The 20,978-nt window shown below is 60.0% G+C and overlaps 1 protein-coding gene and 1 long non-coding RNA gene across 7 annotated transcripts in view; one reads left to right on the top strand and one right to left on the bottom strand.

Moving 5' to 3' along the window:
• TEF (TEF transcription factor, PAR bZIP family member) overlaps window positions 1-18,169 on the bottom strand; it is a 25,276-nt gene extending 7,107 nt beyond the window's left edge. The window contains exons 1-3 of one of the 6 annotated variants that reach the window (XM_089309011.1): window positions 17,874-18,169; window positions 5,798-6,130; window positions 4,736-4,976 (exon numbers count right to left, since the gene is read on the bottom strand). In XM_089309011.1, the coding sequence (XP_089165137.1) occupies window positions 4,939-4,976; window positions 5,798-6,130; window positions 17,874-17,976 (474 nt within the window). In that variant the 5' untranslated portion in view covers window positions 17,977-18,169 and the 3' untranslated portion in view covers window positions 4,736-4,938. Of the gene's footprint in view, window positions 1-4,735; window positions 4,977-5,797; window positions 6,131-8,883; window positions 9,882-17,873 lie in introns of those variants that run through there. The other 5 variants (XM_089309010.1, XM_008275170.5, XM_002721393.6 and 2 more) reach the window with 5 other exon arrangements.
• Window positions 10,082-20,978, top strand: LOC149123641 (uncharacterized). The gene is made up of 3 exons (XR_016217058.1): window positions 10,082-16,068; window positions 20,186-20,291; window positions 20,775-20,978. It is a non-coding gene; the product is annotated as an uncharacterized LOC149123641 (long non-coding RNA).

Raw genomic sequence — 20,978 nt, 5'->3', positions numbered from 1 at the left:
AGGCGCAGGCGCAGGCGCAGGCGCAGGCACAGGCACAGGCACAGGCGCGGGCACAGGCACGGGCGCGGGCGCGGGCACAGGCGCGGGCGCAGGCACAGGCGCAGGCGCAGGCGCGGGCGCAGGCGCAGGCGCGGGCGCAGGCGCAGGCGCAGGCGCGGGCACAGGCGCAGGCGCAGGCGCAGGCACAGGCACGGGCGCGGGCACAGGCGCAGGCGCAGGCGCAGGCGCAGGCGCGGGCGCAGGCACAGGCGCGGGCGCGGGCACAGGCGCGGGCGCGGGCGCGGGCACAGGCACAGGCGCAGGCGCGGGCACAGGCGCGGGCACAGGCACAGGCGCAGGCGCAGGCACAGGCACGGGCGCGGGCACGGGCACAGGCGCAGGCGCGGGCGCAGGCGCGGGCGCAGGCACGGGCGCGGGCGCAGGCGCAGGCGCGGCACTGTTCCACAGCTGTGTGCGACGTGACGCAGTTTTAGAGATGAGAGAAGCCGGAAACCAAAGGATATGCTACTCCGTCTTTTCTACAGAAAGAGCTGCCACGTCAGGAGGAATCCTACTTTCATCCCTAGCATGTGTGCAATTCTTCAGTGTATGAGGGGTCTTCAAAAAGGTTACGGGAGGAACTGGTGGTGTGGCTTAGTGGGTAAAGCCGCCGCCGGTGATGCCAGCATCCCACATGGGCGCCAGTTCCAGCCCTGGCTGCTCCACTTCCAATCCAGTTCCCTACTAATGCACTTGGGAAAGCAGCAGAAGATGGCCCACGTGTTGGGCCCCTGCACCCACGTGGGAGCCCTGGAAGAAGCTCCTGGCTCTTGGCTTTGGCCTGGCCCAGCCCCAGCCATTGTGACTACTTGGGGAGTGAACCAGCAGATGGAGGCTAACTCTGAATGTCAAATAAATGTTTTTAAAAATATACCAAAAGCGGGGGTGGGGGCTGTGGGAGCTGGCATTTGGTGCAGTACGGAGGACGACACTTGGGATGCCTGCAGGCCACGCTGGAGCGCCCGGGCTCACGTTCCAGCTGTTCCCAGTTCCAGCTCTCTGCTAACACACACCCTGGGAGGCAGCAGGTGAAGGTCGAGTAGCGGGTCCTTACCCCTGTGGGAGACCTGGATTAGGCTCTAGACTCCTGGCTTTGGCTTGGCCCAGCTGCAGCTCAGCCCTAGCTGTTGTGGGCATTTGGGGTGTGAATCAGTGGAATGGAAATCTCTGTCTTCTGTCTCTGTCTGCCTTTCAAAAACAAAAACAAAAACAAAAAAAAAACAAAAAAAAACCAAAAAAACAAGTTCATGAAATCACATACTAGGAAAAAACTATGCATGGATTTCAAAATAATTTTGCATCAAACTGTTTTCTGTTTTTGTTTTTGAAGATTTATTTGAAAGACAGAATGACAGAGAGACTCCATCTACTGGTTCACTACCCCAAATGCCCACAACAGCCAGATCTGGGCCAGGGGCCAGGGACTCTATCCAGGTCCCCAGCATGGGTTCAGGGACCCAAGGGCATGGGACATCCTCCACTCTTTCCCAGGACCATTAGCAGGGAGCCGGATCGAAGCGGAGCAGCCGGGACTTGAAGTGGCGGCACCATACGGGTTGCCAGCATCACAGATGGTGGCTTTACCCACTAAGCCACAGCACTGCCCCTCCCCAAACTCATTAACTACTTCCCATTAATTGTCTGAGGCATCCTCATACGTTTTACATTACCTGTATTTTAATTTTTCTTCCGGGGGCTGGCACTGTGGCACAGTAGGTTGATCTTCCACCTGTGGCACCAACATTCCATACAGGTGCCAGTCCTAGTCCCAGCTGCTCCACTTCCGAACCAGCTCTCTGCTATGGCCTGGGAAAGCAGCAGAAGATGGCCTAAGCGCTTGGGCTCCTGCACCCACATGGGAGACCTGGAGAAAGCTCCTGGCTCCTGGCTTCAGATCAGCTCAGCTCTGGCTGTTGTGACCATTTGGAGAGTGAACCAGCAGACGGAAGACCTGTCTCTCCCTCTGTCTATAACTCTGCCTCTCAAATAAATAAATATTAAATTTTTTTTTCTTTCAAGATTTTAAAGTTAAAAAGAAAGAGAAAGGGATCTTCCATCTGCTGGTTTACTCCCCAGATAGCATCAATGGCTGAGGCTGGGCCAGACCAAAGCTAGGAGCCCAGAATTCCGTCTGGGTCTCCTGTGTGGGTGCAGGGGCCCAAGCACTTGGACCATCGTCCACTGCTTTCCTAGGCACATTAGCAGGGAGCTGGATTGGAAGAGGAACAGTGGAGACTTGAACCAGGGCCCATACGGGATGCAGGCATGGCAGGTGGCAGCTTAGCCTGCGGTGCCATGATGCCAGCCTCAAAAGAATACTTCATAATATGTCTGGTAAACGGTTTTGTTGGTGTGAAGAGGTTTATAATGTACATGCTTTTTTTTTTTTTTTTTTTTTTTTTTGACAGGCAGAGTGGACAGTGAGAGAGAGACAGAGAGAAAGGTCTTCCTTTGCCGTTGGTTCACCCTCCAATGGCCGCAGCGGCCGGCGCACCGCTCTGATCCAATGGCAGGAGCCAGGTGCTTCTCCTGGTCTCCCATGGGGTGAAGGGCCCAAGCACTTGGGCCATCCTCCACTGCACTCCCTGGCCACAGCAGAGAGCTGGCCTGGAAGAGGGGCAACCGGGACAGAATCCGGTGCCCCGACCAGGACTAGAACCTGGTGTGCAAGGCGGAGGATTAGCCTAGTGAGCCGCGGCACCGGCCCATACACACTTCTTTAAAATTTTATTTACTTATTTGAAAGCCAGAGAGGCACTGACAATAAACAGCTCACTCACCTGCTGGCTCACTCCCCAAATATCTGCAAAAGCTGGGGCTGGGCCAGGCTGAAGCCAGGAGCTGGAAACACAACCTGAGTCTCCCACACAGGTGGCAGGAACCCAGCTGCCTGAGTCATCACTGCTGCCTCCCAGAAGGTGACACCTGGAGCAGAGCTGGGGGCACTCAAAGTCCAGGCGCTAACATGGGATGCTGCTGTCCTGAGCGGCATCTTGGCTGCCAGAGCCGAGTCTGCGTCCCTACCCCGTGATTCTACATGTCCTCTGACTCTAGCTAAAGGAAGCTGGATGTTTACGAGCATATAATTAGGCTACAATTATTAAAAACAAGAGCCAGTGCTGGGGTGTAGCAGGTAAAGCCACCACCTGCAGTGCCAGCATCCCATATGGGTGCCTGCTCAAATCCTGGCTGCTCCACTTCTGACCCAGCTGTCTGCTATGGCCTGGGAAAGCAGTGGAAGGTGGCCTGAGTCCTTGGGCCCCTGCACCCATATGCAAGACCCGGAGGAAGCTCTTGGCTTCGGATCGGCCCAGCTCCAGCCATTGCGTCCACTTGGGGAGTGAACCAGTGGATGAAGACCTCTCTCTTTCTCTCTCTGCCTCTGCCTCTCTAACAATTTTCTTTTAAAAAAAGAGGATATTATGTACAATTTTGTTATAAAAAGTTTAACTGTAAGCACAACTAGTATTTGGTGATGATACAAGAAAGATGGTAACGTGGGGAGCAGAGGCTGCGCGGCGTCACAGGGCACTTCAGGGACACCAGCAGTGTTCCAGGTCCTGAACGGGCGACGACGCTTTCACTCTGTGAAGACTCACGGGGCTCTGCGCTGAGGACACGTGCACCTGAGTAAGGGCACGCCTCGGAAAGGGCTCACTTAGACAGAAAGTCAGGGCGGGCACGTGGCCTCGCGGGAAGACGCCCGTGCTCCATGTCAGTGTCTGGGTTTGATTTCAGCTCCAGCTCCTGACTCCAGGTTTCTGCTAACGCAGCCCCTGGGAGGCAGCAGTGTTGGCTCAAGTGACTGGGTTCTGTCACCCACGTGGGAGACCTGGAAGTAGTTCCCAGCTCCTACCTTCAGCTTGGCCCAGTCCTGGTCACTATGGGCATTTAGGGAGTGACCCAACAGATGGGATCTGTCTGTCTCTCTCACCTCTACCTCTCAGATAAATCAAAAAACAAACAAAAACTCACTGGCTTCAAATGGGAATTCTGTCAGGATCAGCTGTCGTCTCTCATCTAACCAGCTTCCAGAGAAAGTGATGTGCAGAGAGACATGTTAAAGGGACGTAGCCAGAAACACCCAACCCTTGTGAAACCCTGCAGGGCAAATGATTTGGTTTCAACAACAAATAAACTGCAGGGGCCTGCTGTGGCACAGAGGGTGAAGCCGCTGCCTGCGAGCCGGTGTCCCAACTGGGCGCTGGTTTGTGTCCTGGCTGCTTCACTTCCAGTCCAGCTGCTAATGGCCTGGGAGAAGCAGCACAAGACGGCCCATGCGCTTGGGCCCCAGGCACCCACGTGAGACCCAGCTAAGGCTTAAGCTCCTGACTCCTGGCTTTGGCCTGGCCCAGCGCTGGCTGTCACAGTCATCTGGGGAGCCAACCAGCGGATGGAAGGTTTCCCCACCTTCCCTGACTTGGAAAATAAATAATCTTGGAAGAAAAAAACACAAATACATTTCAAAGAAAGAAACAAGGAGAGGGGAGCCCACAGACATGTTCCCACCAAGTGCAACTGCAAGCCTTGCTTGGATCCTGATTCAAAGAAACAAACTAATTTCTTCAAACACTTTTAAACTCCCACTTCAGTTATATATGCAATCTTCTTGACATGATAAACTATCTCAAGTTTTATTGAAAATAATTGGTTATGAATTAGGAATTGTTGAAAGTGGTAATGGCTAACACGGAAGTTCATTCTAGTAGTTTTTAATCAATTAAAACAACTTATTCAAAAGACAGCGTGTCAGGGAGGGAGAGACAGAGACAAAGAGATCTTCCATTCACTGATTCTCCAAATGCCCACAACAGCCAGGGGTGGGCCAGGCTGAAGCCAGGAGCCAGGAAATGCACTCGGGTGTCTCCCATGGCGGCAGGGATCCAATCTCTCGGGCCGTCACTGCCACCCCCCAGCTGCATCAGCAGGAAGCTGGTCTGGAGGCAGAGCAGGGACTCAACCCCGGTGCTGCAGTAAGCGAGCTGGGCCTCTCAAGTGGTGGCTTAGCTTAACCCACTGCCCCACAGTGCCACCCAGACTAGTCTCATTATTCTGTCTGAAAACTTTTCCATAATAAAGAGTTAAAAAAGCACGGGCTAGGAGGATCTCCTGGGTGAGACATGCACCTGCCTGCCCTGAGCCGCAGTTCTGCAGAGCCCCCTGGAACAGGAGCTGCGTCTCCTCTGATGGGGTCGTGTCCAAGGGCACGAGAGCAAACCACCCCTCACAGGTAGAACAGGCAGAGAGACAGGAGAGCGAGGCGGGCCCCGGAGCTCACACCTGCAGGAGCGTCTCTGCGCCTCTCGCTGGCAGCGCCTGGCTGTGCAGCTGCGTGATTCAAGGGCCACTGCCTCCCAGCTGCGTGACCTTGGACAAACTGCTTAACCCCAGCTTCCCTGCCCGTAACTCAGGGTGACGGTCTTCAGCCCCTAGAGTTCGTGGGAGGGTTTTGTGTCTGTCTGGCACGGAGCGAGCGGTAACTGAACGTGAGTGGCAGGAGTACCCTCACTACTATCACTGCCCGAGCTTCCCGCCCGTCTGTGGCACAGCGCACGTCGGGGTACAAGAGCGGCGCTGAGAAACGCATACCGGGACCGTGGGGCCTTCATCCTGCGGCACACCCCACTGGCCGGGCTCGCTCCACCGCCCCGACTCCTGCGGCGAGGGAGCCGACAGGAAGGCCCGGCAGCGTGGGCCGTGGAGCCCCACCACGACCTCCCGATGGGGCAGGCGGCCCTGCCCGGAGGCCTCCACCCACCTGTGCTGGACACGGTCTCAGAGGGCTGGAAGAGGGCAGTGGAGGAGGACGGTGGGGACGCCGTGGAGGAGCTGGCCGACTCCTTCCCCTCCAGCTCGGCCACCGGCAGCAGCAGGTTCTGGGCCAGGTGGGTGGGGCTGGCGGGGATGCCGTTCTCCAGGAGGAACTCGTCCAGGTCCATGTACTCCAGGTGGAAAGACTCGCCGTCGTACGGGATGGTCTTGTCCCAGATGGGCGGCATGAGGGAGGCCGAGACGGCCATGGTGCTGGCGGCCGCCGCCTCGTCCTCCTCCAGCTTCTCTTTCCCCTTTTCCTTGTCTGCAGACACAAAACCTGGGGTGAGACACCACACAGAGAGCACCTCAGTCCCAGGAGGCGGGCGGTGGCCGCGGGTGGCCCAGCCTGCTCGGAGCGCTACTCCATCCCAGGCCCGTAGAGCCCGCTCTGTTCCTGGGGGCCTCTCCGGAGATGGCACTGGGCCTCCTCCAGGCCTGGCTTCCCAGGAAGCTCACCACCGCCGAGGCCGCGTGGGGTCCCCGGGTCGGTGCAGCACGGGCCGCGGGGCCAGCACCTGCAGGAGGCTCACCTCAGTGTGAGGAGCCGAGAGCCTCAGGCCGCCAGCTCTGGCGCTCTCTCCTGCTCCCGCCAGCCCTGCGTGTCCTCCCTGACCCACGGCAGGGCTGAACCCAGCTCTGCCACCCACGTGCTGCGTGACGTCTGAGCTCAGCCACGCTGCTTCACTCCTCTGGGTCTCAGTGTCTCCTACCGTCACCGTACTAGAGTTCCCGGCACACGCTGGCATTCACCGTCACTGTGAGCTCTGAGGACACGGCAGAGCCTGGGATGCGCCCTTCTACAGCTCAGGGGTCAACAGAGGGGCAGGCAGGCAGTGGTCGTGGACTCCGAACACTGGATGTGCAGGCAGTCACTGGAGGGTTACCAGGTGGAGACCTGGAGCTTTCTTGTCAGAGCAGCCAATCAGAGACCCTCATCCCTGAACAAGCAGGACACACCGCGGACAGGTGTCCTGGGAGGAAGGCGTGGAACGGCTCCCATTCAAAGCCAAACTAATCAACCAATGGAGACTACAACCCATCTAATTATCATGGCCAAAACATTCAGCACATGGATATCCAAGCGAGGCCAACCAAGGGAGAAAACGAAAAGACGAGAGCGATGTGATGACAGAGAGGAGGCTGGGAGGGAATCGAACCGACAGGGACGCTACTCAGGGAAGCGGGAGATAAAATCATGACGAGTGCATGATGGGTTTTCAAAATCCAGGGAGACAACTGTGAACTCAGGATTCGGAAGTGAGAAGGAGAAACCAGACGTGACTGTGTTGGAAACAAACCAGCCACCCATGGACACCGACACCATAGACAAGGCCCAAGAGCAGCCCAGCGGCCCAGTGAAGATGGACACGCCAGGGAATTAGGAAGGTGGAGATTTTTCACAAACAGAACCTGGGCATGGCTTCTTGTATGAATTAACTTGAATTTCTGCAACTGTCTCCCGCACCAGGCTTTGGCTGACGACCAACTAGGAAGTCAGGGAGCCAAGCCTCGGTGGGCTGGGCCGGCCAGATGGCATCCCGGTCTCCTCCCCTGAGATCCAGGCTCCACGTTCTGTTCAGAAACCTGCGACCCATGTCGGGTGGGGCCACTGAGATCAAAGGGGGGAGGAGAAAGAAAAGCCGCCAAACTGAAAGTCAAGCGCTAAGTCCAGGGTTCACCTGCTCAAGACAATTAAGGGCAACTGAGATCGGCGATTTAAACCGGAAGAGAGAAACCACTCGTCTACCATGCACGTCACAGGACTTGACACCAGTGGTGGCCAGTGGGATGTAGTAAAAAGAGGACCAGACCGGGAGTCACATGTGACCTTGAGAAAGCACCTTCCCCGCTCCAGGCCTCGAGTCTCCTCCTCTGGGCAGTGGGGATGCTACCCCCAGGCCGCTGTGGAAGTCTACGTGAAGTCAGGTTACCACCAAGCGCTCCGTGAGTGGGAACCTCAGACGGGAAGCTGCCCCTGCGCACCCCGGTCCCTGCAGCCTGCCTTAGCCCCAGACCTGGAGCGAACATCACCTTAAAAATAAAAGGGCTTATTCACGTAAGGTCCCAAAGCAGGAGGAAAAAACCTGGCCTCACCTGATGTACTGAAGCTATTTATAACCCAACAGTGACAGCCACAGTGATGGGAGCCTCAGAACGCGGAGGCATTCTTAAGAGAAAAATTAATTCCCAGGATAGGCGACTCACAGAAGGCCTGCCCCCTCCCAAGTCCCTACATTATACTGATGGCTCCCGGGCTGGAGGGATGCCCTGGTGCACCTGAGACCCACAATGGGTGGCACTCCTGCACCCCATCCCCAGGGCAAAAAACAAGGCCAAGCCTGCTTCCCACACGTGCCCTGGGCAGTGAGATGAAGCCCGGCCCTGCCACTGAGCCCCAGCAGGGGAGCGGCTCCAGGGGCCTAGCTCAGAGGCGCCTTCCCCGTGTATCTCTCACTGCACCTCGGCAGCAGCCCGGGGACACGTGTCCAGAGGAGCTCCAGCGAGCACCCAGTCCCTGGGGATGCTCCGCACCCAGGAGCGCGGCAGGCCGCATACCTGCCACCCCGGACCCGCCCTTCTCCAACTTCGGCGCGGACTTTGCAATCACGGGGGTGGCAAGCACACGGAATGCTCCTTAAAAGGCAGACTCCCATCCCAGGAGCCGCAGCCTGGGTGGGGCCCAGGAACCGGCATTCCAAGCAAGCATCCCGGGCGAGGCAGATGCAGGCGGCTCCAGGGGAGGCGCCCCGGGGCGTCACGTGAGCGGCCGCTTCCGACCCCACCAGCCTCCTCACGCCCCCACCCCAAGCTCCCCCGCCCGCCGCGGCCCCGCCACCCCCCTCCGCTTCGCTCGCCCCCGGCCGCCTCTCCCCAAGCCCCTGCCTAGGCCTCCAGGCTCCTCGTCATCCCTGGCCCCATCCCCCTCCGCTGGACCACTTCACCCTGACCTCCGACCTCCCAGCCCCGCCCTCAGGAGGCCCCGCCCCTGCAGAAGTCCCGCCCCCAGGGCGCGCGGACGCCCCCCCTCACCAAGGCGCGCCTCGCGCGGGGGGTTCTCCATCAGCTTCTTCAGCACCAGCGGGAAGGAGCCCGGCAGGCCCCGTTCCCCAGCTGCGCGCCCCGGCCCCGGGCCCGGGCCCGGCCCCGCCTGCGGCTCCACAGGCGGCTTCTTTCCGCCGCCCGCGTCGGACATCGTGCCCCGCGCTCCGCTCGCGCGCCGCGCCTCCCCCGCCCGCCCCCCGAGATGGGCCGGAGCCGTGCGACCCGCCGCAGCTGCCGACCCGGGCGGCGACTGCGCAGGCGCGCAACAGCACCCCCGCCTCCCTCCATCCCTACCCCGCCTGCGGACCGACTCCGGCGTATTAATTATTCATGAGGCCAGGCCAGCGTCCCCGGACGGCGGCTCCGGATTGGCCAATCCCGCGAGAAGGGCGGGCGCGGCTTCTCGGGCTGCGATTGGCTAGGCAGGCAGGGTGAGCGCGACACGTGCGGGGCCAGGTGAGGAGCCCCCGCCCCTGCGCTCCCTGATTGGCGCTTGCCAGAGTCTCTGTCCTAGGGCCCTCTCGGCCGCAGCCTCTTCCCCGTCTCAGAACACCCGGAGCAGCGCGGCCGCCTCCTCTTCCCGCGGGTCCCCGCCTCAGCCGGAGGGGGGCGGGGTGGGGCGCGGTCGGGCCGGCCCCCCACGGGTCACGTGGAGCCGCGGCAGGGTCCAGCCGCGGGGGAGGGGGAGAAGGCGCGGAAGCAGCCAATGGCGGCCGGGGGCGGGGCCCGGCCCGTGCACGAGGCGCCGCACGTGCGGGGCTGCGGCGGGGCGGGAAAGGGAAGAGGAAGGGAGGGGCGGGCCTCGCTCGCCGGACTCTGCCCGGGGCCGTGGGGCTGGGGCGTGAGGCCTAGGCCGCGCTCCGCCTCCCGCCGCGACCCCGGGGTCGGCCGAGGGCCGGGCCGCCGCGAGGCCGGTGTCGGGTTGCCTGGCGATCCCGGCTGTGTCCCTGTGGGCGGCGGCGGCAGATAAACACTAACGTGGAGCGAGCCTCCCGGAGGCCCGGCCTGAGGCGGGCCGGAACGCGCGCCCGCGCTCCCACTTACTAGCCCGTGACCTTGAGAAAGTCCAGTGGCTTCACTTGGGCTGTGTCCTTGGCCATAGTTAGGAGCTTGGGCTAGATACTCTCTGCCGACCTCATCGGCTCTGAAATTCGCTTCTGGCCTACGAGTTTCCCTTTTCCTAGGGCAAAACAAAAACAAAACCTCTTTTACACAGAGTACTGAGCCCACGGCCGCCTCTCTCAAAATACGATCATTCCCTGAGGGGAAACGGGGAGACACGCCGTCTGGGGGCGCGCACGGAGCTGGGGACGCCGCAGGAAGCTGCGGAACTGACCGGAACTCCTCCTGATGGCGGGCCTTGGCTGCCTTGGCCTGGGTCCCTGTGGCGGCTCAGGGGGCGCAGTAGAATGGCAGCTGTGGGTTCCCGGGGTGTGCGCCCGCCGGCGGCCTGAACGCTGTCAAGCGGGTGCGATCCGAATTTCGCGGGAGAAGTCGGGTGGCGGGCTGTGGCACAGCAGGTTGAGCCGCCGCCTGCAAGGCGGGCATCGCATCCCAGCACAGGTGGAGTCCCCGCTGCCCCCTGCTAATGCACCTCGGAAGGCAGTGGAAGGCGGCCCACGTGCTTGGGCCCCTGCACCCGCGTGGGAGACCTGATGAACTCCCGGGCTCTGGCCTGGTGCGCCCCGGCTGTTGCTGCCAACCGGGGGAGTGAACCCGCAATTAGACCTTTCTGTTTCCCCCTCTCATTGTGCCTTTCAAATACACTGAGCCTGGGAAGCTAGAAATTTGAAGGACTCTGGTAGGTGGTAGGGACAGGACGACTGAACCGGACTCCAGAGTTCAAGTTCTTCCTGCCACACTGTTAGACTTCATCCTTCTCTGGACCTGTTGCCTCCTGTGGTAGCCACGGGAGACGGGTAGGACAGGGTCTACCTCAGGGCTTTCTGTGAGCCAGTGCAGTAGTCGCGCAATTGCAAAGTTGCAACAAACGGTCCATTTTGTGATTCTACTAAAACTGTGATTGGTTGGTTTATCGGTTATCCAGAGACGAACACAGTCCCTGGGTCCCTTTGCATGTAGTGGAAAGAGTAAGTTGTGTCCAGAAAGAGCCTGTGTGTTGTGGAATTGTTGTTAGTGGGAAGATAATTGTTGTTAGGGGAAAGTAGCCTAGAGATTTTTAGAAACAAGTTTCAAAGGGCACTCCTAGGAAACTGATTTAAGCAGTACGCGAAGCTTTTAAGTAACGTGGGTAGTTTAGCCAGCAGAGGGGCCTGCTAGGTTGGAGTGGGACGTACGTTTCTGTGGCTAACAGGGCGTTACTGAGTGAGGAAAGCGCTTGTCAAGGTATCAGAGGCGGATAAATGATTACCGGCGCAGTGGAAAGTTAGGACATTTGTTCCTGACAGAGGTGGGATGGAGGAAGTACAGACTGAGATGTTCTTTCTTTAGCAGTAGTTATGCAAAATGGATAATGCCTGCTCCACTGGTGTGCCAGCAGCGAGGCTGCCAGGCCGTGCTTCCTCTGAGTGTGCACCGCCTTGTGCTGCCGCCCTGCAACGGGGAGGTTTCCCCAGGATAGCCGGAGGGCGACTGGCGTGTCCCAAATTCGGCAGGAGCGTCGCAGGCAGGCGTGTGTGCTCTTGTGCGAGCTGGGAGACTGGCCATGTGGCTGGCCTGCAGCGCCTGCCATTTCTGGTCTCTTGTTCACTCGCCACAGCGGCCTCCCCCTGCCTCCATCCACTCTCGGGGTTGGGGAAAATAACAGGGCGACCTCAACAGAAGCAGAAACGTTAGGAGAAGTAATCAGCTGATTTGTGTGGCTGCTTAGCCCCACAAAGAACCTCGGTAAGCTTGTGTCCTCTCACAGTTAAGACTTAAGAAGCAGGAAGCGGCACTTGGGTGCTCTGTGGCAATAGGTTTGCCGAGCCGCGGCCTCTGGAGGGAAGTGGGGGTCCTAGTGTCCCCGTGGGCTCGGGGGGCGGGCCTCCCCAGAGTCTCCCCTCAGCCACTGCCCAGCTCCGTGGCCTTGGGCCTCGGATGTTTTCCTCTAGGTTGAGATGGACGGCCCTACCTCTCAGAACGTTTGTGTAGATCCTCTGCAATAAGCAACGCCAAGTGTATGCCCAGAACAGTGAGTGGCGAGACGTGGGTGGCACTCAGGTTGCGCTGGGCTAGGGGTTGAGTTGTTTTGGGGATGAGGACAAGGCTGGGGCTCTGCAGGTGGGTTACAGAATCTAAGCGAGAACCGGAAGAGGATGTGCAGCGTCCGCACTCCTGAGCTGGACTCTTTACTGCTCCGGAATCCCCCGGGAAAACTTAATTCCGTCGAGCAAATGCACAGAAATGATCTTCATGAACCCATCGTGCCAATTGGGATCATTATTATTATTCGAATTCCAGCGTGGGAGCCTTTGACCAGATTGCTCCCAGCCCTTCAGCACCCAGTAGGACTGACAAGTGGGCCCCGAGCACGACGCTGCGGCTTCCGCTGAGCTCGGCACGGCCCGGTTTTCCGTGTCCTCTGCCAGTTCCGCATGCAGGAGGGCACAGTGCTTTGTTGAGGAGAGGAGCTCAGTAAATATTTGTTGGCAGTGCTGGTAGGAGGGTTAACAAAGCCTTTCACAGCCGAGTCACATGCATTCGGAGCGGTGCTGGTGTTAAATAGCAGCCATTGTGTTTGGTTCCCAACTGGACCTGGCATAACGAGCGGGAGCCGTCCCTGTGGCGCGGCCCCGCACCTGCCCTGCTTGCCAGCCCACATACCTGTGGCTGCATAGTTCTGGGCTCTCTGCTTTGTACCTTGGTCTCCGTGTGTTCTGGGGCGAAGTGGTGGGTGGAGGCTCTTCCCTAATCCCTGCCCATCTCTTCAGGACTCTCGGGAGCGCCAGTGTCCTGGTTGGCTTGCATTTTGTGCCCGCCCAGCGTTCAGAGTAGCACAGAGCTACTCTGCTGGTACCGTTTCCGGGGGGAGGCCTCACCTGTAGCCCCTGCGGCGTCTCGACAGCCATGGCCCCTCCAGCTGAGGCCGTGCTGGGGGTACAGTGGGAGGCTGGGTGTGATTCCCACTTCAGCTGCTCCCTAACTGTGTGACCTTGGGCAAGTTACTCAACTTCTCTGTGCCCGAGTGCCAGACTTAAGGCAGTTCACGCACAGGACAGCACCTGGCACACGGCAAGCACTCCATTAAAGTTAACTCTTTCCGCAGTTCCCTCTGGGTTGCTCGTTCCTCCCCTCCTGCCCCTTCCTCGGATAATGGGGGTGGGTGGCCCTCCCGCCCCGTTATGACCCTCGAGGCCCTGCAGGCTGTTGCCTTCCTGGGGCTGTCCCCCTTGCTCCGCTCCTGGAGCCACAGCGCGCGGAGTCTGTCCTGCCCAGGGGAGGGCCTTGGCGGTGTAACGGCCCCTTCCATGCCTTCCCAGCCTCGGCTCTGACCCCTGACTGCAGTCCCGAGCCGGGGGAGCGGGGTCAGCCGCGCGCTAACACGGGCTCAGGAAGCAAAGGAGGAATGATCGGCTGACTGAGAGGCACTGCTGCCCTGGGACGTGGTTGTGAGCAGCGGGGAATCCTGTGGGTACGCACACGCCCAGAGGCGGGAGGCGCGGGGTTGGACCCCTTGGACAGCTGTGTGGCCTTGCCCTCTCTAAGCACCCTTCTCTCCCGGGTAGGGCAGACACCACACCTCCCTTGCCACACCATGGCAGTGGCGCGAGGGCACAGAGCACAGGTCCCAGCGCCAGCGCAAGAGACCGCAGCTGTTGGGATCAGGAATCCTTCCTTCCACAGCCCCGCTTTGGGTCAGGCCCCGTGAGAGCCTGCTAGAGGAGCACTCCTGGGGCCGGCGCTGTGGCGCAGCCGGTTAACACCCTGGCCTGGAGTGCCGACACCCATATGGGCGCCGGTTCGTCCGAGACCCAGATGCTCCTGATCCAGCTCTCTGCTGTGGCCTGGGAAAGTAGTAGAAGATGGTCCAAGTCTTTGGGTCCCTGCACCTGCGTGGGAGACCCGGAAGAAGCTCCTGGCTCCTGGCTTTGGCCTGGCCCATCCCCAGCCATTGCAGCCATTTGGGGAGTGAACCAGCGGATGGAAGACCTCTCTCCCTCTGCCTCCCCTCTCTCTGTGTAACTCTGACTTTCGAATAAATAAATAAATCTTTAAAAAAAAAAAAAAACGAAGAAGAAGAAGAGGGACCCCTGGATGCCACCCTCCGCCTGGCACTTGGCGAGAATGAGTGTCTCGAATTTCTGTGACTGGGGTGGGGGCCCCTAAAGTGGGAGGGAAGAGGGAGGGGCCCCACATACCGGCCCTGAGGTTAGTCAGTCATTGGAGTCATTTCCTCGCTCAGAGACTGTGAAGACACCCCTTAGAAGGCTGTGGTGAGGATTAAACCAGCTGACACATCCAGCACCTACAAAGCCCCCTCCCCCTTCCTCAAGACGTCGAACTGCATCCAGCTGCTCCCCCCCCCCCCGCCCCAGGCTGTGAGGCCGGCACACGCGCCTCTGCCAAGGCCAGGCGGCGCGGAGTCCACCCTGAGCACTGTCCCAAGCCCCTTCCTCCTGCCCCCACAGCCCTGCGGAGATCCTGGGCTCTCCTGTGCAGGGCCCGCGGCACCACACCCCAGGAGCCGCAGCGAGGCCGTCCTGCACCGCAGTGACATCCGGTTCTCTGGATGGCGGGAAGCCGGGAAGGAGGGCCAGAGTGCGAGCGCGATGGGGGGGGCGGAGGGAGCCCGGTGCCACGCTCTTTGCCTTTCACAGAGGAAACAGCCCGCGCTTCGCAGTTTGCAAACACTCACGTGGGGTAACTCATTTAATCCTGGCGGCAAGCCCGCGGCACGGGCCTTCTCCCTCTCCTCTTTACAGTCTGGGGACAGCGGGCCAAGTCAAGGAGACCTGAGCAGTGGGGTCAGGTCCTGTCTGGTTAGAAGCCTCCCTGCTGGGCCCGGTGCTTCTGGTCTAGGAGCGCCCCCAGGTGGGAACCCCGCGTGCCCAGTGCAAAGCCTCCTTCCACCTCTGAGTGCTTCACAGCTCCTGGCAAGGATGGGGATGGGGGCGCCTCTGAGCACAGGCAAGGCCCCCCGGGGAGGGGGTGCGGGCAGTAGGTGTGTGAGGCTGAGAGACTGTGCCGTCTTCCCGGAAATAGGCTGGAGAAGGAAGAAGAACGAGAGAGCGAGCAGCCTGGAACAGGCTCGCCAGGTGGGGAATCCATGAGACAGAGGGTGGGGGCAGAGCCAGGAAGCGTAGTCTTTAGGGATCAGGACCCACAGACATAGAGGAGAAACTGAGGCAGAGTGGCAGCCAGGCCCACTCTTTTGCTGAATGTGCTCCTCTCTGCCGACAGTGAGGGTTGCCGGGCAGCCCCCGGAGTTTCGGGTCCAGTGAGCGCTGCCTGAGAAAGGTGGCTTGGGACTGGCATTGTGGCACAGCGGTTTAAGCCATTGCCTGCAAGGCCAGCATCCCATATGGGTGCTGATTTGAGTCCGAGCTGCTCCACTTTTGATCAGCTCCTTGCTAATGGCCTGAGAAGGCAGCTATCTGCCCAAGTTTTTGGGTCCCTGTACTCATGTGGAAGACCCCGAAGAAGCTCCTGGCTCCTGGCTTTGGCCTGGCCCAGCCCCAGCCATTGCGGCCATTTGGGGAGTGAGCCAGCAGATGGAGGATCTCTCTCTCTCTCTCTCTCTTTAACTGCCTTTCAAATAAATACATCCAGGAGCAGCGAGAGGGGAGCGCGGGAGCGGGTCTCGGGGAGTAGCCTTCTCGGGGAGTAGCCTTCAACCAGAAAATGGAGTGGGAGACTGCAGACAGAGCAGTCTCATGAGAGCACACCTGGAGTTTCTCACGCTCTGCCTGCCCTCCGCGGAGGTTCCCTCCCACTGGAGTCAGGGTAGCCCTGCACGTGACCTCCCCATGTCACAGGTGCAGCCACTGGGCTGGCGCACCACGAGAAAGCGGGGGACTGTGACCCGTCCCCCAAGCACACACCTGCCCCCTTTCACAGGGAAGCAGAGAGCTAGAGATCTGACGGCCTCCCCGGTCTCTGCCCTGAGGTCCGGAGCCACAGAGGTGGGCAGTGGGGAGAGGAGCCGCTGCGACCAGACCTCCTGAAGCACTTGCCACACGACTGTGTCAGATCCCAGTTCTGCGTGGTGGGTGTAAGGTGCAAGCTTTGCAGGTAGACATCTATTTTTATCCACATCTGGAGGGTGTGGGGCTTTGGGAAGCAGTGAATGCAAGTAGTGTGCAGGAGCCTTCCTGGCTGCCGTGGCACGTCCGCCCAGGGGGCTCCTAACGTGCAGTGAGATGCCACACGAAGTGACAGGAGGTGACCTGAGACTGGCCCACGCCCGCCTTACGGGACTAACTAATCCTTAGCTAGAGCCTGCCAGCTCTTGGCAGGGCTCTGCCTGAAACCTTGGGCAAGTCCCCTAAGTGCTGCGCCCTGCCTGGGAGGGTTGGGGACTTTTCAGCTGTCACAAGGCTCTGCAGACCAGCTGGGAGCTTGTGGCCGGCAGCTGCCACCCGCCACAGAGGCCCGGTTATCCTGACCGAGGAGCAATGTCCCGAGTTGCTCCCGAAAACCTTCCCTTGCTCAGCTGGGACCTGGCCCTGTAGTGCAGTGGGACGCGCTGGGGCACCTGGGAGGACAGGACCAGGACCCAGAAGGGACTCCCCCAACTCAGCTCTCAGAAATCCTTCCAGCCTGGCCTCTTGCAGGCGTGGGCAAAAAAAGCCAACAGTGGCCTGGCTGTGGGTGTGGACTCCATCTGGGTGCTGAGCTGCAGGGGGCTTCCCTGAGGGGTGGGCTTCTCTTGTGAGCAGCAGGGGTCCTAGGTTCTAGGAGGCGAGGGAGCTCTGTGATGCCCACCTGGAGTGTGGCCCAGGCCCAAAGTTCCATGGAGGACCCTGTTGGGACCCAACCCTGACTCCTGCACCTCCTCCCTCCCACAGGGGCTCCTGAAGAGCAGAGCCCACGGCCTGCTCTTTCCTGCTTTTACAAAACAAGCCCCAGGGCTGAAAAGAGGTCAAGAAGGGGGGGGGGTCTCTTCTCTGGCTGCAAAGTTTTAAGAGTGGGCAGAGAGAGTCCTGGGAAAGGAAGTCCTGTGGGGACGCCCAGGACCACCTACGGATGAGACGTGGCAGGTGTTAGCACAACAGGATGAGGGAGAGGCCTGAGGGAGGGGCCCCGAGGGGACACCCGGGCCCCTAGGTGACCTCGGGCAGCAGAGGCTGGGCTCCCCTGAAGGCGGTGAGGAGGCAGGGTGAGTGCTGACAACTTGGAGCAGAAGCATTTATCACGAGGAAGCACCCCGGGCAGGTGGCCCCCAACTCTTGCTAACTAACTGTTTGGGGCACCTGGGCTTCCCAGGAAGATACCTGGTGCTGGCTGCCTAGCTACCCCTCGGTCCACGCCCTCCTCCGCCCGCTGCCTCGCCCCGTGTTTGCCATGGTATCCTAGGAACGCAGGGCTTCGAGCCGTGTGGCCCTGTTACATAACAGCTTCCATCCCGTGCGTGAGTTCAGCCCAGCGCAGGAGCCGGGAGCCACAGCAGGCAAGGCAAGCTTCTCTCCAGACTCCCGGGCCCCTGCTGCCCACACCTGCCGGCTGTGCCACTGCTCTGCCTGCCCCCCGGTGCCGGGGGCGGGGGTGGGTAGGGAGAGCGTCAGCAGCAGTCAGTCCAGCTGTATCTTATCCTGTCCTTGGCCCAAGCACAGTGGCTGCACACTGGTCATAACTTCCCAAGGCTAGCAGGCCCTGGGGGCAGCCTCAGAGCTGGTGTGGCGCTCCCACACCCCCCGAGTCCCTTTCCGCACTGTGACCCACCCTTCTGCCCCAGATGAGACCACAGACAGACCCCTGCCAGGGACCCCCCCCCCCCCCGCCCAGCTGGGGATGCTCGTCCTGACTCTGTGCCTGTGGGTGCTCCCGCCCCTTGGACACCTGGGCAGCCAGCCAGTGCAGACCACCCGCGTTCCTACCTGTCCTCTTCTCTGGCCAAGGCAGAGAGTGCTCCAGCAGGGACTTGAGGACCTCAGGCATGTCCATGGCAGGGGCCACTCCGATCCGGTCACAGCTCGACATGGCCCGGCAGGAGGTGCTTGCTCCGGGAGTTTGGAAGCAGCTGAGAGGCAGGGGCTGGCCTGGGAGCCGCAGGCTAGGGAGGCAGGCGGGGTGGGGGCCTGAGGCAGCCAATGGGCAGCACCGGCCCCGGCCCGCCCGTCCACCCCCGGCTCGGCCACCTGCCAGCTCCGGCTGCAGCCAGGCCTTCCCTTCCCGCTGCTTGGCTGGGCGGACCTGGCCCTGCGCCAGCTGCAGCACGTGGAGCCACCGCGCCAATCCTCTGACAGAGAACCCGGCCTGTTATCTAACTTTGCGAAGGGAAATTCTCCCCAGGCTGGGAGCCATAACCAGGGCTGCCAGATGAGAACGGTGAGCACAGCTCCACGCCCACAGCGAGCAGGCTCGGCACAGGGTGGAGGGGCCCTGGCAGCCCAGGCACGGCAGAGAGCAGGGCCCACCACGGCAGCCATCCTGGGCTGGGGCCCGGGGCTCCAGGGAGGACAGAGGAGGGCAGGCAAGACAGTAGCTCAGCACAGAAGATCCTCGTTGTGTTGGTGTGTGCAGGGGCACTACCGGGCACTGTGCAGTCACCCAAGGGCTTGTGAGCCCCGAAGGCTTGTGGCGTGCTTTGATGCTGGTGTGTGTGTGTGTGTGTGTGTGTGTGTCGTGCACACGCGCACTGCAATGCACGGGAGTGTGCATGTGGCATGTGTAGCTGGGGCTATCTGCCATCTGCAGAGCCGGAAGCCTGCTCTCCAAAGGCGAGTGCAAAAGACCTGCAGCCTGGAGTTCTTCGGTGTTCTGGGGAGAAGAGGGAAGAGGCAGGTGCCTGGCAGAGGCGCGCTGGGAGGGGAGCACCAGGCTTGTCCTGGACGAGGCATCCCTGCTTCCCAGCCCGTCTACTGGCCATTGGCTGGAGTCCGCTCCTTTGCCCTCCTGCCAGCACTCTGTCTGGCCTCTGTGGGCCCAGGCCACCTGGGCGTGTGGGTGAAGTCCGCGCTCTGTTTCCATCCACCTGAGACCAACGTCAGAGTGAAGCCAGACTTGGCCGGGGGACATCAGGTGCTGGATTCTGCCAGACACTGGTGTGGAATCCTGGACGAGCCGAGCCGAGCCGAGCTTCTGGTGCCAGTTCCCAAACTGCTGCAAGCAGTGACCTCGAAGGCCCCCTCCAGCTCGCGCTCCGGCTCAGCGGCTCTGGGCTGCGTGTGATAAGCACAGGTTTGTCTGCTGTAGCTGACTCCTGTGCAGTTCTTTGCTGCTGCCCAAAATTCCAATTTGCTCAGAATCAAAAACATCCAAGACCCCCTCCAGCCTCTCCCCTTCCCGACAGCACCCAGCGTATCCTCTCCGTGCCCTCCTTCCCCCCAAAATGATACTCCCCGGATTATGGTCTTTTCTCAAATAATTAAAAATTAATATTCTTAACCTTTGACTAAAAAAACCAGTATATGGCTCAAGGCTCAAAAGTTTTGATAAAGTACATACTTCAGAGACATCATTTTTATCCCTGCCCCCATAACAAATTTAATTTATTTCTTTGTTTTTAAAAAGATTCTATTTTAGAGGCCAGGGTTGTGGCATAGCAGGCAAAGCCTCTGTCTGTGATATGGGCATCCCATGTGGGTGAGTCCCGGCTGCTCCACTTCCCGGCCAGCTCCCTGCCAATGCGCCTGGGAAAGAAGTGGAGGATGGCCCAAGTGCTTGGGGCCCTGCCACCCACGTGGGAGACCTGGAAGAAGCTCCTGGCTTCAGCCTAGCCCAGCCCCAGACATGGTGGCCATCTGGGGAGTGAACTAGCAGATGGATGACCTCTGTCTCTCCCTTTCTCTCTCTCTAACTCTGCCTTTCAAATGAATAAATCTTTTCATAAAATGCTGTCTTTAAAAAAATATTTTATTTGACAGAGTGAGAGAGCGAGTTTTCATCTGCTGGTTTACTCCCCCAAATGCCTGTAATAGCTAGAGCTGGGCCAGGCCAAAGCCAGAAGCCTGGAACGCCATCTGGGTCTCCCAGGTGGTGACGGGGCCTACGTACTCAGGCCGTCTTCTGCTTTCTCAGGAACATTAACAGGGAGCTGTATCAGAAGTGGAGCAGCCGGGACTCGAACAGGCAGTCCTATGGATGCTGGCACTGCAGGCAGCGGCTTAACTCCCAGAGCTGTATGCTTTGAGGATGTAGTGATACTCGGTCATGGCAAAAGCAAGGCCCCCTTTCTGTTCTGTTCCAGCCAGGGCCCAAGCTGGCGCCCGCCGTGTCCCTGGGAGTATGGGTACAGAGGGCCCGGTGCAGGCTGCTTTGAGTTTACCTGTGATTTGCAGACAGCATTGACTCAGGTGAGTTGGTGCATTAACTACTTCCTGGCCTACGAGCCCTGGAGTGCAAGCTCTGGCTGACAAGGGTGGAATGGGCAGGCAGCTACAGAGCGAGACTTCAGAGACAACAGGAAGTACCCTCAGTGTCTCAGAAATGCCCCTGCTGCCTGGCGCTGCCCTTCCGGGGGATTCGCGCCTGTGAGCCTTCCGCAGACCCCACCTGTCGTACAAGTACCCTGCTCACCAGGCTGGACCCCGGGAGTTCAACACCAAACACCAAGCCTCCTCAGCAAACTCCCCGCCTTTAGAGGACGCCTGTGCCCCTGAATGCCCTCAGCGGCACCCCTGCTGTGTGCTCGGTGTCCAGCTGGCAGTGGCAATGATGGTCAGGTGGGGGGGGGGGGGAAGGGCCGGGCAGGCACATCCCCGGACACGTCCGGAAGGGGCCACACGGCAGGTGTGTGGGGATTGTCCTCATTTCTGGCTGCTTTACTTCTGATCCAGCTCCCTGCAAATGTGCCTGGGGAGGCCGTGGAAGACGGCCCTGGTGCTTGGGCCTCTATCAGCCTTGCGGGAGACCTGGAAGAAGCTCCTGGCTTCTGGCGTTAGCCTGCCCGGCTCCGGCTGCTGCAGGCATTTGGGGAGTGGGCTGAAGGTCCCTCTTTCTCTGCTGCTCTGCCTTTCAAATAAATCTTTAAAAACCCAAAA

The sequence above is a fragment of the Oryctolagus cuniculus genome, chromosome 11, assembly GCF_051225735.1.
Source record: "Oryctolagus cuniculus isolate XC-2025 breed Fujian yellow rabbit chromosome 11, ASM5122573v1, whole genome shotgun sequence".
Lineage (NCBI taxonomy): Eukaryota > Metazoa > Chordata > Mammalia > Lagomorpha > Leporidae > Oryctolagus > Oryctolagus cuniculus.
Note: the sequence above shows the minus strand (reverse complement) of the source record. Positions and strands in the feature narration are given on the sequence as shown.